Source organism: Dicentrarchus labrax, unplaced genomic scaffold, assembly GCF_905237075.1.
Source record: "Dicentrarchus labrax unplaced genomic scaffold, dlabrax2021, whole genome shotgun sequence".
In the NCBI taxonomy this organism is placed as follows: domain Eukaryota; kingdom Metazoa; phylum Chordata; class Actinopteri; family Moronidae; genus Dicentrarchus; species Dicentrarchus labrax.
In genome coordinates this window covers 21021833-21037087 of record NW_026136722.1, presented here as the reverse complement: position 1 = coordinate 21037087, position 15255 = coordinate 21021833, and the positions used below count along the sequence as shown (strand labels likewise).

The 15255-nt window shown below is 44.1% G+C and overlaps 1 protein-coding gene across 2 annotated transcripts in view; it reads left to right on the top strand.

Annotated features, from left to right (window-relative positions):
- The first annotated feature begins 221 nt into the window (after window positions 1-221).
- Window positions 222-15255, top strand: part of prr12b (proline rich 12b) — a 45989-nt gene continuing 30955 nt past the window's right edge. Inside the window, exons 1-4 of one of the 2 annotated variants that reach the window (XR_007881831.1) lie at window positions 222-660; window positions 7586-7743; window positions 9485-9646; window positions 9885-14434. Coding sequence is in view for 1 of the 2 variants with exons in the window: in XM_051386809.1 (XP_051242769.1) it covers window positions 578-660; window positions 7586-7743; window positions 9485-9646; window positions 9885-14434 (4953 nt within the window). In the remaining variant the exon portion in view is untranslated. The remainder of the gene's footprint in view (window positions 661-7585; window positions 7744-9484; window positions 9647-9884; window positions 14435-15255) is intronic. The other variant, XM_051386809.1, reaches the window with a different exon arrangement.

Here is a 15255-nt window from a genome sequence, read left to right as displayed (position 1 = left end):
ATAGAATTACAGCTGGCTTCAGAAGCTGAGCTCTTTCACCAGACTCTACTGTCTTCCACAATGCTACACCACACTGCGCTGCTGTGCATGACAAATTGTGTGTGTGTGTGTGTGTGTGTGTGAGAGAGAGAGAGAGAGAGAGAGCGAGGGAGGGAAGGAGAGGATGAACGCCAGCCCAGTCATTCCTCTTAAAAATGGCGTCTTGTGAACAAAATGAGCGAAAATAGCTTTAGTGAGCCGTGTGTGAGCGGCAGAAGGACAGCAGTCAGCGCTGGATCAGTGTGAACACAGCCTCGCTTATTAAGAACGTAGAGCATCTGTTCTACGGCCCATCCGCTTAACACAAGAGACAATAGACAGTGAAATATATGGGGAGAGGAGAGGAGAGGAGGGAGGAGGTGCTCTTGGCTGCTGTGACCCCCTCCCCTCCTCCTTCTCTCGCTCCTTCTCCTCCCTCCATTCCTCCCAGTCTACAGGCTCGTCAAGCGGAGAAATAAACAGAAGCGAGTGCAGAGAAGAGAAGACATTCCTCCCTCCCCTCCCCCTTGCTATCTGCCCATCTTCATCCCTTTCTTTCATGGAGAGGAATTACCCCGCTGCAGGCTTCGGAGATCTAGGGGCTGGGACGGGATGGAGTTACGACAGATCGGCCAAAGCAAGGTAAGCCTCGGTGGGCAACTGTTTGCTCCTCTGGGTGCACCAGTGTGCTTAACAATGCCACGGGCATAGCGCTGCCTGCGCCTGCATTCAGCCAGGCTGCACGGTGCTCCTACACGGCCACCAGTCTCAGGTACAGCCAGCCGTATTGTCATTCGGAGGAGGGGAGGGGTATGGGGGCTGTCTCCAAAATGCATGGAATGCGATGGAAGGTTAATAGTGATACGGAGACAGAGGAGAGGGAAGGGGGATGGGTTGCTTGAAGCCGAGTCTGTTATTTAAAAAAAATAGAAAGAAAGAAAGATCACATCTAGGTTCCAGCACTGCATTGTCCCTGCTGCAGCTTTGTCTAGCTTCTGACTTAACGTGACAGGAGCACCCGCAGGTTGGTTGGCAAGGTTGATTGGTACACTACTAATTGGCTACAAATCAAAGCAGTGCAATGTGCACAGTTGCTGTCTAGCAAAGGAAAACAAGCCCTGCATTCTATGAAATATATGAAATATAAAACAAAAAACCGATAATGAAGCGAAATACAGAGCATTCTCATTAATTAAGTTTATATAAAAGAGTTGATCCTCACACAGCACTGTTCCCGGAGATAATGACAGCACCTGCATTCACACACTCAGTGACTGTGTGGGATATGGCTAATGATAATGTGAATGAACTTGTTGGCTCCAACATCAAAGGTGACATTCTCCTTATTAGTAAACATTACTTTACAAGAGTGGCACGTGACTGACAAACGCGCCCCGGCTGTCATACGTCACCTAATTAAAGTTATCTGTAAGTAACGCAGATATTAAGTTAATATTAGCCAGCACCATGTTAACATTAGGTAACTTTCAGTTCAGTCAATATATATGTTCAGCTAACGCTACCTTCTCCAGTGTCTGACAGTGAACACATCTGTGCGGCAGGCAGCTGCGGCTTGTGTTCCATCAAACTGGCATCTCTGTGAGGCTGTACAGCAACCATTAGCAAACATGCTAATGTCCACTAATATAGCAAACGCCGTCTTCAGTGCTAGCAGACTATAACATTCAGCCCGTGTCGGTGTATCTGAGCTTTCACTGTTATAAATGACACATTACACGTCAGTGTTCTGTGTTACAATTGCGGCCTCGAGCCATGCTAAAGTTAGCTAGCTCCTGTTAGCTTTGCTCCCCAGTTAGCGGTCGCCTTGACAACCACATTAGTCTTTCGTCAGACTCCATGAGTTCCATCTCTGGAACAGATAGGGTTAGTTGCGTGCATGATGCTTTTCTTTACGCTACACAAACGTACGTATGAGAACGTACAGTAGTTGATCTGACTGCCTCATGCTGCTCTGGTTGAAAGTGAGAGCTGATGCTGTTATAATGTGCATATTCCTGCTTCACACAGCTCAGGCTGCAGTCACCTGCCACTATACCAGAGTATAGAAGCCCATTTCCGCCAAGGTGACGGAAAAAAAAAAAATTCTGAGAACGTTTCTCAGTATTTTGACATAGAATCTCAAAATATTGAGACATCATATTTGTTAACACAGCAACAACAAAAAACAGTTTTGACTCTTCAAATGTGAATTATTTTTTCTAGTAAAGTACATAAAATTTTTTTGTCTTTCATACAACATAAAGCCTCTCAAACATTTTTCATAAGAATTCATAATTAATTATTATTATGGACCAATAATTTATCAGCTATAGTTTAATTATCAGAATAATACATAATATAAATTTCCCATTACAAACAAATCATTTATTGGCCCTGATAACTATTGTGCACCTCTATTTTAAAGCTTTAGAGGGTGTTCTATTGTTTAATTGTTTTTACAGTTGGCATTCATGTGCTGCAGTTGAACTTGTCAATGCAAGTTATTTAAGGTAGTTGTGTGAGCCATGTCCTGTTCCCGGAAGAGAATAGAACAGTTGAAGTAAAGCAGATGACATACATTGCCTATAGCAGGAAAAGAATGGATGGGGCAGTCAGTATATTCATAACAGTTAAAAAGAATTATGGAAACAGATTGACTGACTTAGTGATATATTTTATGGATATTTCATAATATATTCAATTAATAACAATAACAGGAAAGAACAACTGATAAACTGTGCAATGAATCCAAATAGTGAACCCAATAACTGCAGGAAGTTTGTGTAAAACTGATTATTTCCTGTGAATATTGGTCAGAGATGAGTTTCCCTGATTTTCAGTTCAACATAGTGACCTCCACAGAAGGGAACCTGCGGTGTCTGTAGGTTAAAACGGTTCATTCTAAGGCAGTGGTCCCAACATTGGGGTTGCCAAAGCTTCGTTGGGGGTCGCAAGGTCTTCTTGATTTTAACTAACCATAGTTATGAATATTATATTTTCCTCAGAGAAATTAATGAAAGGCTTAGATTTAGGCCTACTGCTTATGTTGTTAAAGGTTTTCTTACATCCCATAATATACAATACAACCCCCCCATGAAGCTTTTTTACAACCCATAGTGGGGGTTGGGACACCCAGGATGGCAACCAGCGGTTAAGAGAGCCCAGGAAAGCCTTTTAACAATTGAAAAGTACCTTAATGACCCCAACTGGTCGAGACAGACGACCACCCACCTAGAGCCGGAGGATCTGTCCTAGGTTTCTGCCTTTAACAGGCAGTTTTTCCCTGCCCTTGTCGCCAAGTGCTTGCTCATGGTGGTACTGTTGGGTCTCTGTAATTAATGTTAAAGAGTTCGGTCTAGACCTGCTCTATTTGAAAAGTGTCCTGAGATAACTTCTGTTATGAATTGGCGCTATACAAATAAAATTGAATTGAATTGAATTGAATTGAATTAATGTACTGCCCTTTACTCTATGGGGGGTGAAAACATGAACAGAAATCAGAACAGAGATAAAAGTTGCATTATAGGGAAATTGGGTCATTGCAGCAGCAAATAATAACATGAATAAGAATAGAGTTAACATTATAGAAACACTAAAGTAAGCCCTCTGTATATTGAGTAGAAATGTATAAATGAAAATGTGCAGAAATGTAAATAGTCAGGCTTTAACAGTGCTTGCAGTAAGTTCCATTTTGTGTCTTTGCTTTTATGTCTATATGTTAAAGAATTGTTGCATGAATGAGATAATAGAAGATGCATTCTACAGTCACAGATGATGTAGAGGCCAAGAGCCATCTAACATGAATACCATTAAATTCATGAATTTGTTTGTGTAACTGAAGCATCCTATGTTTTACTTATGATCTTGCTTTTTTCTGAACCAATCATGAAACGTAGATTCTTCCTGTCCTGAGAATATCCCCTTCATTGTCTTCATCTTCAGTGGGCCTTTTTTCAGCAGCCCCAGTAAAAAAGACACTTGTTAGCGTAGCCTGTTCCTTAATTTTTAATCATACTAGCTATCATCCAAAATAAACAACCCTTCTTGCTTGCAGAGGCTGCATGCAGATGCTCCGTGCACACAGGTGACATAGAACCAACGCCTTTGTTTGTCCAAGTGGTGACTCTTGACAGTTTTTTGGCATAGAGCTTACTAGCTCCACCCCCAACCACCATTTTGTAGTAAAGTCTGAATCTCTCAGTATTGTTAACTAGCAGATCTTGACCTCTGCTATATGGCAGCCACGCAGACTCATGTCAAATCAAGAATATGGTATCTACCTTTCCATATCTATGGTTTGAGACCCCAGGGTTAGAGAGGCTTTAAAGTGAGTTGGGGTCCCAGATAGATCGATAGGTACAATTACAATGACTTGGCCCCCTGGGTGGTGCAAGAAGAAAAACTCAACACCAGCACAAAGAGCCACGTTGTGCTAAGTGGTGGTGCTTCCAGGGTGGCTTTGAACACAATTTGTAACGGTAATGGGTGGGAAGCTATTCAATTCAATTCTATTTTATTTGTATAGCGCCAATTCATAACAGAAGTTGTCTCAGGACACTTTTCAAATAGAGCAGGTCTAGACCGAACTCCTTATAAAATTATTTACAAAGACCCAACAGTTCCCACCATGAGCAAGCACTTGGTGACGGCGGCAAGGAAAAACGTCCTTTTAAGAGGCATACATCTCAGAGTTGCACAGCAACAACAGTAGCAACAACTACACTAATAGTAGTGACTCATGATGATAAACATGAAGAAGATGATGGCGACGACAACGATGGGGGACAATGAGCAGTGATTATAGTAATAATAGTAACTGTAGTAATAATAATAGTAATAATTAAAGGCTGCTGTTTCTTTATCCTGTAGGGGGCGCTACACACACGACAAACACGATTTTTGGTATGTGAGCTTCAGGCACTACTCTACACGTGCCCTGTGAATTTCATATTCATAACTATTACGGTCTCCGCACAGTGATTTATCATGCCAAAAGAGCGCAAACTAGTGGCGTATTTTTTTTTGTCCTTTCTAAGGGAGCCTCAGGGAGCCATGGGGAAGCATCGTACCAAGTTACATCTTAATCACACGTGCCGTTGCAGAGATATAAACTTCTTCATTCTAAAGTGCGCCACCTCGTGATGATGGTCTGAAATTGTGCACGGTGCCTAAGGAGGACATGAGGAACTATGGACCCTAGTTTGATGTCAATTGGACATACCAAAGTGGAGAAATGGTCCACTTCCTTTTTTGACGAAAAATCTACAGGAAGTCTTAATTTTATAGCGCGCTTATTTTTTGAAATTTCAAAAATTTTCAAATTTGTCTTTTTGCCAGGGCGGTCCCCAGGTGCTAGGTGAAACATTTTGTGCGAATCGGACAAAGCGTGTAGGAGCACCACGAAAAAGTAGTTTAAGGACATTTCGCGGTCTAACGAAAAAAAATTATAGGCGGAAGTGGGCGGGGCCTATATGGAGAGATTCAGCTCCATTCACCGAACGCGTGGATATAAGTTTTTTGAATGTGCGACAAAATATGCAAAAGTTATTAAGTAACCAAAAAGTGAAAATACTTTACTGAATAATAGTGCCAACTAGTGGCCGACCCGAAAAAGACACATAGAATATCAAATTTTTCACCAGGCCTGACAACTTTGCCAAATAAAATTGAGTTTTCGTATATGTTCGGGGGGGAAAAATGCAGTCGAAGTGGCCTAAAAATAATAATAGGTACGAAATCGAGCAAAAACAATAGGGACCTCCAGCGGTCGCTGGCTCGGTCCCTAATAATAAGAAACGAAGCAAATACAATAATAATATCGGTGATATTAGCAGTGGCAGTCAAGCAGGACCATGGCAGGAGGCTCCACCAGGATCCATGAGAACCTGCGAGACGAGAAAGCACAAGAACTCTGGGGAAGAAGTGAAGTTAGTAACATGCATTAATGGACATGAATGAGTGCAGAGAGAGAGAGAGGAAGAGAAGACCTCAGTGCATCATGGGAAATCCCCCGATAGTCTAGGTCTATAGCAGCATAACTAAGGGATGGTTCAGGACTCACCTGAGCCAGCCCTAACTATAAGCTTTATCAAAGGGGAACGTCTTACACACACGACTTACCTGCTGTTGTTGAAAATGGATACGCTGGTGAAAAAAATCCCAAAATGTATTTATTTTATTCTATTGTATTTTTTATTGTATTTAAATGTACCTGGCTGCTGTGACGGCCCAATTTCCCTAGGGGATTAATAAAGTCTATCTATCTATCTATCTATCTATCTATCTATCTATCTATCTATCTATCTATCTATCTATCTATCTATCTATCTAAGTAGTCGAATAATCAAATATTCAGGTCCAGCTCTAATTCACAGCAATGGTTTTACCGTGGCTTCATTGCCTATCGTTGTCATTGTTGTCATGGAAGGCGCCCGGTTAGCTCAGTCGGTAGAGCTGGCGACCCATATACGGAGTTGCTGCAGTGGCCCGGGTTTGAGTCCGACCCGGGCTCTTTGCTGCGCGTCATTCTCTTTCTCTGCCCCCCTTTCCTGTCAATCTTAAGCTGTCTCTCTGAAAAAGGCAAAGAAAAAATAACTTGGACATTGTTGTCATGGTAATGTTAACTGCTGGAAAGACCATGTGTGCTGGTACAGTAAATATAGGTGATTCAATTTTATTTTGTTATCATCAATTGTCCCAGACCTTGAGTAAAAATCAGATGCAGATCCTTGAGTAATAAGTTTGAGAACCCCTAGTCTACAGCCTTTCTAGGCCAGGATGATTTGATATGAGTTACTCTGCATTTATGTCATGTCTGATGAAAGCTAGACCGATAGAAATGATTATAATATTATATATTACATATACATTTTTGAATAGAAACATGCATATTCATAGATTCAAATCAGAATGTTTTATGTAATAAAACTGTCTGAAGGGGATCTGAAATAGTGTTTACTATCCCTGAGTAACAGATGTTCGCTGACTTGAGGCAACCATGTTTGTTAGCACATACTGATTTTCAGAAAACTCCCAGTTGTAGTTACAACTTGGATGCTAACGTTGTTTGAAGCTGGTAATTGCAGTAATTATCATCACTATCTTGTTGCTGCTGTTTACATTGCCCCAGACGCAAATTTAAAAGGTGCACTGCAGGATTATTTCCAGGATTATACATACACACACGTTATATGTGTTTATTTTATTTTATTTCTTTATTATATTATTATATATTTTCTATGTATGTTGCATGAAGGATTAAATTAACAAATTGTACTAGCTAGTACAGTACAGAAACAAAAAACTCTTGGAACATGCTTCAGCCTTTCAGAAACGTTGGACAAAAGCTACAAATGCTATTGGAAAAGATGCTACATACAGACAAGAATCTTTGTTTGACATTGTGTATAGACAGTGAGCGTGGAGTGTGGATGCTATGAACAGGTAAATGGACAACTAAACTGTAGACCCAGCAGTCTGAGCTGTCCAATATGAGAGCAGATGTTTGTTGTAAATAAGGGTATTTATAAAATTCAAACCTCATAACAATGTGTAATGTGTTCCTCAGCCTTGTGTATGGGAGCTCCAGGTCATCCCACCCAGACTCAGAGCTGCTCCACCGGCAAGCCTATGGTACCCCTCACCCCCTCCAGGGCTATGCAACCAACCACCACCCAGGAAGTTCCAGACAGGGCGGGGCCTGGGGTGCTGCGGGACGCACGCTGGGTAAGGTTTCATTGTACAAGTAATGTATATTCATTATCTGTAGGTGAGAGTGAGTTGTTGCCTGCTTCTTGACAAGAGTCAATCCCAAAAGACCCATCATTAAGTGGGTAAAGATAATGGATGAATTATCTACCTGACTGTCTAGCTAACTGCCTGCCTAACTGCACACACTGCTCATAAACTCATTGCACACAAAAATGTGTTTTGGGAGTATGGCTTTGGAAGGAGGCCTGACGGAAGGGGGCGAGATTTTTTTTGGTTAAAGTGCAGTGGTCACAGGTTGAAAGTCACAAACCTTTAATGAATTCTGGTTGTCTTCACACAGTTATCTTTACTTCTCACTACTGGTACATAAGCCCTCTGCTCACAATATTATCAGGCTTTTTTCCAATCCAAAAAAGTATGTTTCCAATGAGTTGGTTAATTCACTGAGTGATTATGCAAAGATACAAAACGTATGACTCCATAATTAGTATGAAATCACAAGTGAAGGAAAACATCAGGTTGGAAAGTAGAGCAAGCATGGAAAATGAAAAACTATATAAAAAAAACAACTACTCAGTGTTATATTAGATGGTGTGAGGTTCCATCAGACTGTAGGGCAGCAGTTCAGGAGATTCAAAATCTAGTTACAAGACTTATGCCCATAGCTGTGATTGTATGATCTGACATAATCACTATTTTGCGGTTAAAAAGAGATCATCGACATATAAAAGATGGACATCACGTCTCTTTTTTTGTGTATATCGATGAAAATGCTTTTTTGCAGGGTTTGCAAACATTATCTAAAAAGACAGTAACAAAAATGTGCCCCCATATATTTATCCTAATGTTTATAATGTTTATACATTATTTTCATGTCTTACACTGCTTGCTTTTTAATTTCCAATATTTTGATAATATATTCAAGTATTAATAAGTTATTTCAAAGTAGATTTTTTACTAATTTGGTTTGTATCTTCTCATACAGTTTCTATACCAAAAAGACATGTGTTACATTATAGAGAAATTCTGGTAGATCTCTCAAGGCTTTTCTTATTGATAACTTAAACCATACATATTTTAACATTCATAGTATTATAATATTGATAAGAAATAAGTTAGTTAGTATTAAATTGATAGATAATGAGAATTAAGCCTCTGTTTTCACTGAGCAACTAATGGAACCGTAGTGTAGAACTACATCTCTTGCAGAGTGTGTGTTTTCAGACGCAACTGCTGTTTTTTGTCACAAAGTGAACTGTGCAGAGAGGCAGGATGTAAATGCATGGCACCACAAATTCTGTAAAATCTCTGTGGTCTGACTTTTATTTTGCAACACAGTGATCTACATAGTAATCACTACGTTCTGACTCTGTTACATGCCAAAATAAAGGTGCAAGATGTATTTACTTATGTATCTAAAATACAGGGTTGTACAACAAAATGCTAGCTCTAGTCCTTCATGCTACACACAATAAAAGGGATGAGTTGAGGACTATCACAGCCTGAGCAAAGAAGTTGTTCTTTTAGTCTGGTGGTATGTCAGCAGATACTTCTGTATCACTTGCCAGATGGCAGTTTTGTGAACATGATGTGGTTGGGACGGGTATTGTCTTTTAGAAGTCTTTGGGCAAGTAATACAATAAATACAGAAATACAAATTTAAAACAAAGACTTTTTGTTAAACTGTTTATGTGATAATGATGTGATTTATGATATGATTTGTATGAATTAAGTGAGTGTTGTGGTTTGTTGCCAGGCCTGTCAGGGCTGTTTGATGCCAGCCTTCACCATCCCGGCCCCTCCGGTCCTGACCCCTCCGTCATGAATCTGATTTCAGCTTTGGAGTCCCGAGGTCCACAGCCCCCACCCTCCGCTTCCTCTCTCCTCTCTCAGTTTCGCACTCCCTCTTGGCAGACTGGTGAGTGTCAGCCTGTTAAGTGAAACACTACCCTTGAAAAGATTCAAACAAATTTCTTGTTATTTCTTGTCACTACATAAAAACTATTTTGAAGAAATAAAAAATCACTTCATTTGGAAAATTATTTTCATTAACTTCATTTCGTTTTGTAGTCTCAAAGTGAAAATTAGCTTATTTGTTAAATTTGAATAGTGATTTGCATTGACCAACTCTGTCCATATAATATTGTGTCTTGTAGCAATGCATACCCCAGCCCCAGCGGAGCTCTTTATATCAGGGGCACTTCCAGGTTCCAGCTCCTTCCCTTCCTCCTCAGCCCTTTCTGCATACCAGCATCCTGGCTCCTTCTCTGGACGATCTTTCACTCCCTCACTATCCCTGCAGGACCCGCCTACATTTAGCCCAACTTCCAATGGTTTGCTATCCCCCCATGAGCCCCTGCTACACATCAAAACACCATCCCAGTCCAGCTTGGGCTTTGATCGCTTGCTGTCTTCCCAGAGTGCCACCTATCGGAGCTCCCAGGATCCCCCAGCCCCCCCTCAGACCCAAACGCCTTCCTCTTCCTCCAGTTGCCACCTGCCCCCTCCCCAGTTCAATCTGTTGTCCTCCCAGCTCCACAACCAGTCCTCCCAGCTCTACAATGCCTCCATGTTCTCTTCTACACCAGCCCTGCCACCCACTGCCCCCCCTGCAGCCCCCCCTTCCCAGGCTCCTCCAGATAGGCCAGTTTCCCGCCAGGACAGCGTGATAAAGCATTACCAACGCTCGTCCCCAGCCCAGTCCACAGCACTCCCCCTACATCAATATGTCAGCTGTGGCGGGTCTTCAGGCTACCAGCAGATAGCTGGCCATCACCGGCATGCTGGAGTATCCTGCAGTCCTCTGGAGGAGCAGAGCCCATCCTCTGACGCCAAGCCCTCACCACGGATGGAATCCAAGACGTATCGGCCTATCATCCAAACTCCCTACACATCCTCGTCCTCAAGTTCCTCAGCCTCTTCCTCATCTGGCACTAAGGGAGCCAAGAGTTCCAACTCTAGTAGTGGCTACTCTTCTTCGGGCTCAGTATCATCTTCTTCCCGTACCCCACACACTCCACCATCAGCCTCTTCGGTTTCCTCTTCGTCTTCTTCTAGCTCCAAGGCAAGCAATGGCTCCTTGTCTGCTCCCTCTCGTCAGCAGCCCCCACCTCAGTCAGCACCGGCACCACCCCCTCTACCAGTGGTGTCATCCACCCTTATTCAACAGCCAGCACCCAAACAATGCCTCTCCAGCTATGGCTCCCCTTCTGTGGTCAAATCTAACACAGGTCTACCAGACCAGACCCCTCCCCAGCAACATACCCAGTCCTGCTCTCCCAACCAGCCTCCACCTACACACATGACCCCGTCTTATGGGGGCTTTAACTCACCTCATGCCCAGGAACTGAGCTCTGGAGCAGGGGGAAATGGAGGCAAGTCCTTCACTGGTATAGGCTCAGGAGGGCGATCGTTTTCTGCTGAGATAGTCTTTGGGGACTCAAGCTATGGCTCAGCTTCTCTCAGAAGAGCAGGCAGTCCTTCCTTAGGTTATGGGAGTTCTGGAGGATCAACAGGAAGTGTACCAATATCAGGAACTGCGGCACTTGGCAGTGGAGTTGGATCTGCAGGATCAGTGAGTGGGACTGCTAGTGTTGGTAATGGAGGCAGCAACTCTTTCCACCTGCCTGAGTCTAGTCCATCACCCTCCATCAATTCTACTATCAGTCGCCCTGGATTGCACTCTCCTGCTTCTGCTCGCCCTGTACAGTCCCCTGGAGGCTCCAAATACTTGTCCTCCATCCTCTCTCCTGCTTTTATGTCCTCACCACAAGGTTTCTCTGATACAGGGCAAACACAGAGCCAGTCCTATCACTCAACACCACCCAAGCTAAAAACAGAGACCAACATGCTGGAAGTTGAACGATCCCAAGATGAGGAAGAGGATGATGACGATTTCCTCATCCACCACTTACTACATACGCAGAGTTCAACTCCTCATGCATCCCAGCATCACCCACTTCCTCAGCAACTACCCCAAACACTCTCACAGGCTAGGGATGTGGAAGGCAAGGGGGTGACCTATGACATGAACAAGATCTCAGAAGAGCGCTACCACCTTCAGAGTGTCATTCGTACCAATAACACCACCAGCAGTTCAGGTCCTGGAAGTGCAATTGGTGATGCAGCAAGTGGAATAAACAGTCAGTTGGAAATATCTCAGAAGAAACAGCAACAGACCAAGTCAGAGTTGGCCATATCAAAATCAACTGCTGCAGGGGTAGGAGGGGTCCCTGACTCTTTTTCCCACTCCCATACTACCCACTCCCATCAACAACAGCATGACTCCCTGGGCTCTGTGGTCCATTATGGAAGAGGGGACCCCTACACACAGCACTCACACTCACAACATTCCCATCACACCTCACACGTATCCTCTCACTCTCAGCAACACTCTCAGCACTCCCAAATCTCGCAGCACTCTCGGCATACTCAACACACACAGCACTCTCAACATTCCCAGCATAGCCATCCCCATTCCCACTCACACAGACACCCTCACATGGAGCTGAAGAAACCTTCAGATGCAAATGACAATGCCTACTTGTGTAACACACCAGATGTGCAGCAGGCTCGACAAAACCAGGTTCCCCTCTCTCTAATGGATTCACCACCAGCCCCCCCCCAGCAAACTCACATGCTGCAGTCGGTTCTTTCTCATACAACCCGCACCAAGATGGACCCCCAGCAAGCTCCGTCGCAGCAACAGCAGCATCCTATGAGCCAGCAGGCCATGATGGGTTCAGCCGGAGGAGCAGGACCTGCTGGGGTGGAATCCCACCCACAGAACCAGTCCTCACAGTTGCAACTCCAGCTCCAAACCCAGGGTATGGATACCCACTACAGCCTTGGAGGTCAGTCAAGAGATCAAACCAGAGCTGGTCAGAACTCAGTATCTCCGCTAGACATGCTAGAACAGTCTCTTTCACGGACAAACAGCAGAGACAGCGGAGGAGCTCTGGACAGAACTGGGGTTGGGGTGACTGTTACAGGAGGGGAAGGAGGTGGTGGAGACATACATAGACAGCAGCACAGGCTTACTCCCCACCACCACCCCCAACAAACAGCCTCAGATCTTCATGACTTCCTTTCTGAACCAGATTTGGGCTTGTCCACCCCCTCACATCTGCACCACCTCAACCAGCCTCACCCCCATGCCCACCACCCACAGCAAGCACACACTCACCATCAGCTGTCACACTCTCAGTTAGCTCACCCACACTCCCACCGGATGGCAGCAAATATGGGAACTCCCCAACAACAGCAGCAGCCCCAACAAAGAGAGCCTGAAACTCAGCTGTCACACACTCAGTTAGACCAGCTCAAACAGCACCAGTTTGACACAGTGAGTCCGGTGGGTAAGGTAGGACAAAATCAAGCTCAGCAGCCTCAGCGGTTTGCACCTCTAACACCCATCTGCTTTCCAGACTCTCTCCTACACGATGAAGACCGGTCTTTCTTTCCTGAGATGGAGGACATGTTTTGTTCAGCTAATTACAAGTCAAGCTGTGCTGGGGATTCTGGGGCTGGGCAGTCTGCTCAAGACAGCCTTACCCAGGGTCATGGGCAGGGGCAAGAAGGTATGGTGGCCTTAAAAAATGGAGGAGCTGGAGAGGGCTATGATATGGTGGGTCATCATAGCGACCAAGGCTATGGACAATACTGCCACAGCCTTCCAGGAACAGGAAATGGTAATCTGCATTTAGACCTTGACTCTATGAAGACCCACGAGCTTCCCTCCACTGTGAATACTGACCAGCTTGGCCTCATCCAATCCCAAACCCCCACTATGGGATTGAGTTCAGTAGTTCAAAGGGATGGCTCAGTCAACAAGATAATAGGAGCTGTGGGAGTTGGTGGAAATTCAAACACTACTGGTCTGACCTCACCTATCTTCTGTTCCTCTCGACCCAAGAAACTGCTGAAGACCAGCTCATTTCACTTGCTCAAACAGCGGCGTGAGCCACAACCTCAAACAAAGAAAAACTATGCGCAGGAGTATGAATTTGAGGATGATGAGGATAAAGCTGATGTTCCAGCTGACATTCGTCTTAACAGTCGGCGCCTTCCTGACCTGCTCCCTGACTTGGTGTCTAGTTGTAGAAAGGCTGGTGGGGCATTAGTAAGTGGGCTTAGTCCTCTGATGGGTGACATGGACTTCTGCCACCCCTCCAGCTACTCTTCCCTTGGACAGCCTCCTCAACCCCCTCCCCATGATGGCCCTAAGAAAAGAGGCAGGAAACCAACTAAACCAAAACGTGAAGGCCCTCCTCGCCCACGAGGTAGACCACGCATACGTCCTCTTCCAGAGCCTCCTTACTGCAGGGGGCTGATGGGATCAGTGACTGGAGAAAGTAGGAGGGGTCGAGGGCGCGGTCGGGGGCGAGGCAGAAGGGAGGAAGGGCTTGTGGAAATGCATCAAGATATTAACAAAGCACAAAGTCTCCCATATCATCATCAACAGCAGCATCAACAGCAACAGTTCAGCCAACAGCAGCATCTCCAGCAGCATCCACACCCACACCAAGCACCACAACAACAGCAACAACAGCAACAACATCACCACCTGCATCATCCTCAGCAGCATGTTTCCTGTTCGCATCACCAACCTCATCATCAACAGCGGCAACATCAACAGCATCATCCTCACCACCAACAACAACAACCACCCCAGCAGCAGCAGCAAGATCCAATTAGACCTATCAAGGTAATAGTGAACAAATAAAGAGATAATCTGGCTATGTACATAGAAAGTTGGAATGGGGTAAAAATGGTCTTAGGTCCAAGTTATCTGATGATGAATTAACTCACCACTTATGAGACACGGACAGTCGGACACTAATAATAATATCGGTAATATTAGCAGTGGGGACCTAGCAGGACCATGGCAGCAGGCACCACCAGGATCCATAAGAACCTGTGAGACAAGAAAGCACAAGAACTCCGGGGAAGAAGTGGAGTTAGTAAATGCATTAATGAATTTAAATAAATGTGTGCAGAAAGAGAGGGAGACGACCATGAAGAGCTTTGTAGGTGAGGAGGAGGATTTTAAGTTCTATTCAGAATTTTACAGGGAGCCAATGCAGAGAAGCTAATACAGGAGAAATATGATCTCTTTTCCTAGTTCCTGTCAGTACTAGTGCTGCAGCGTTCTGAATTAATTGTAGCATCTTAATGGACTTATTGGGGCAGCCTGATAATAAGGAGCTGCAGTAATCCAGCCTAGAAGTAACAAATGCAACTAATTTTCTGCATCTGTCTGTGACAGGATGTGTCTGATTTTTGCAATGTTACGTAAGTGAAAAAAGGCAGTCCTACAGGTTTGCTTTATGTGGGAGTTAAAGGACATATCCTGATAAAGGATAACTCCAAGTTTCCTGATGGTGTTCCTGGAGGCCAAGGTAATACCATCTAGAGTTACTATATCGTTAGAGAGTGAGTTTCGGAGAATAATAATAATAATACATTTATTTGTAAAGCGCTTTCAGGTCAAAGTGCTGTACAGAGTATAGAAAATACAGTTTAAAA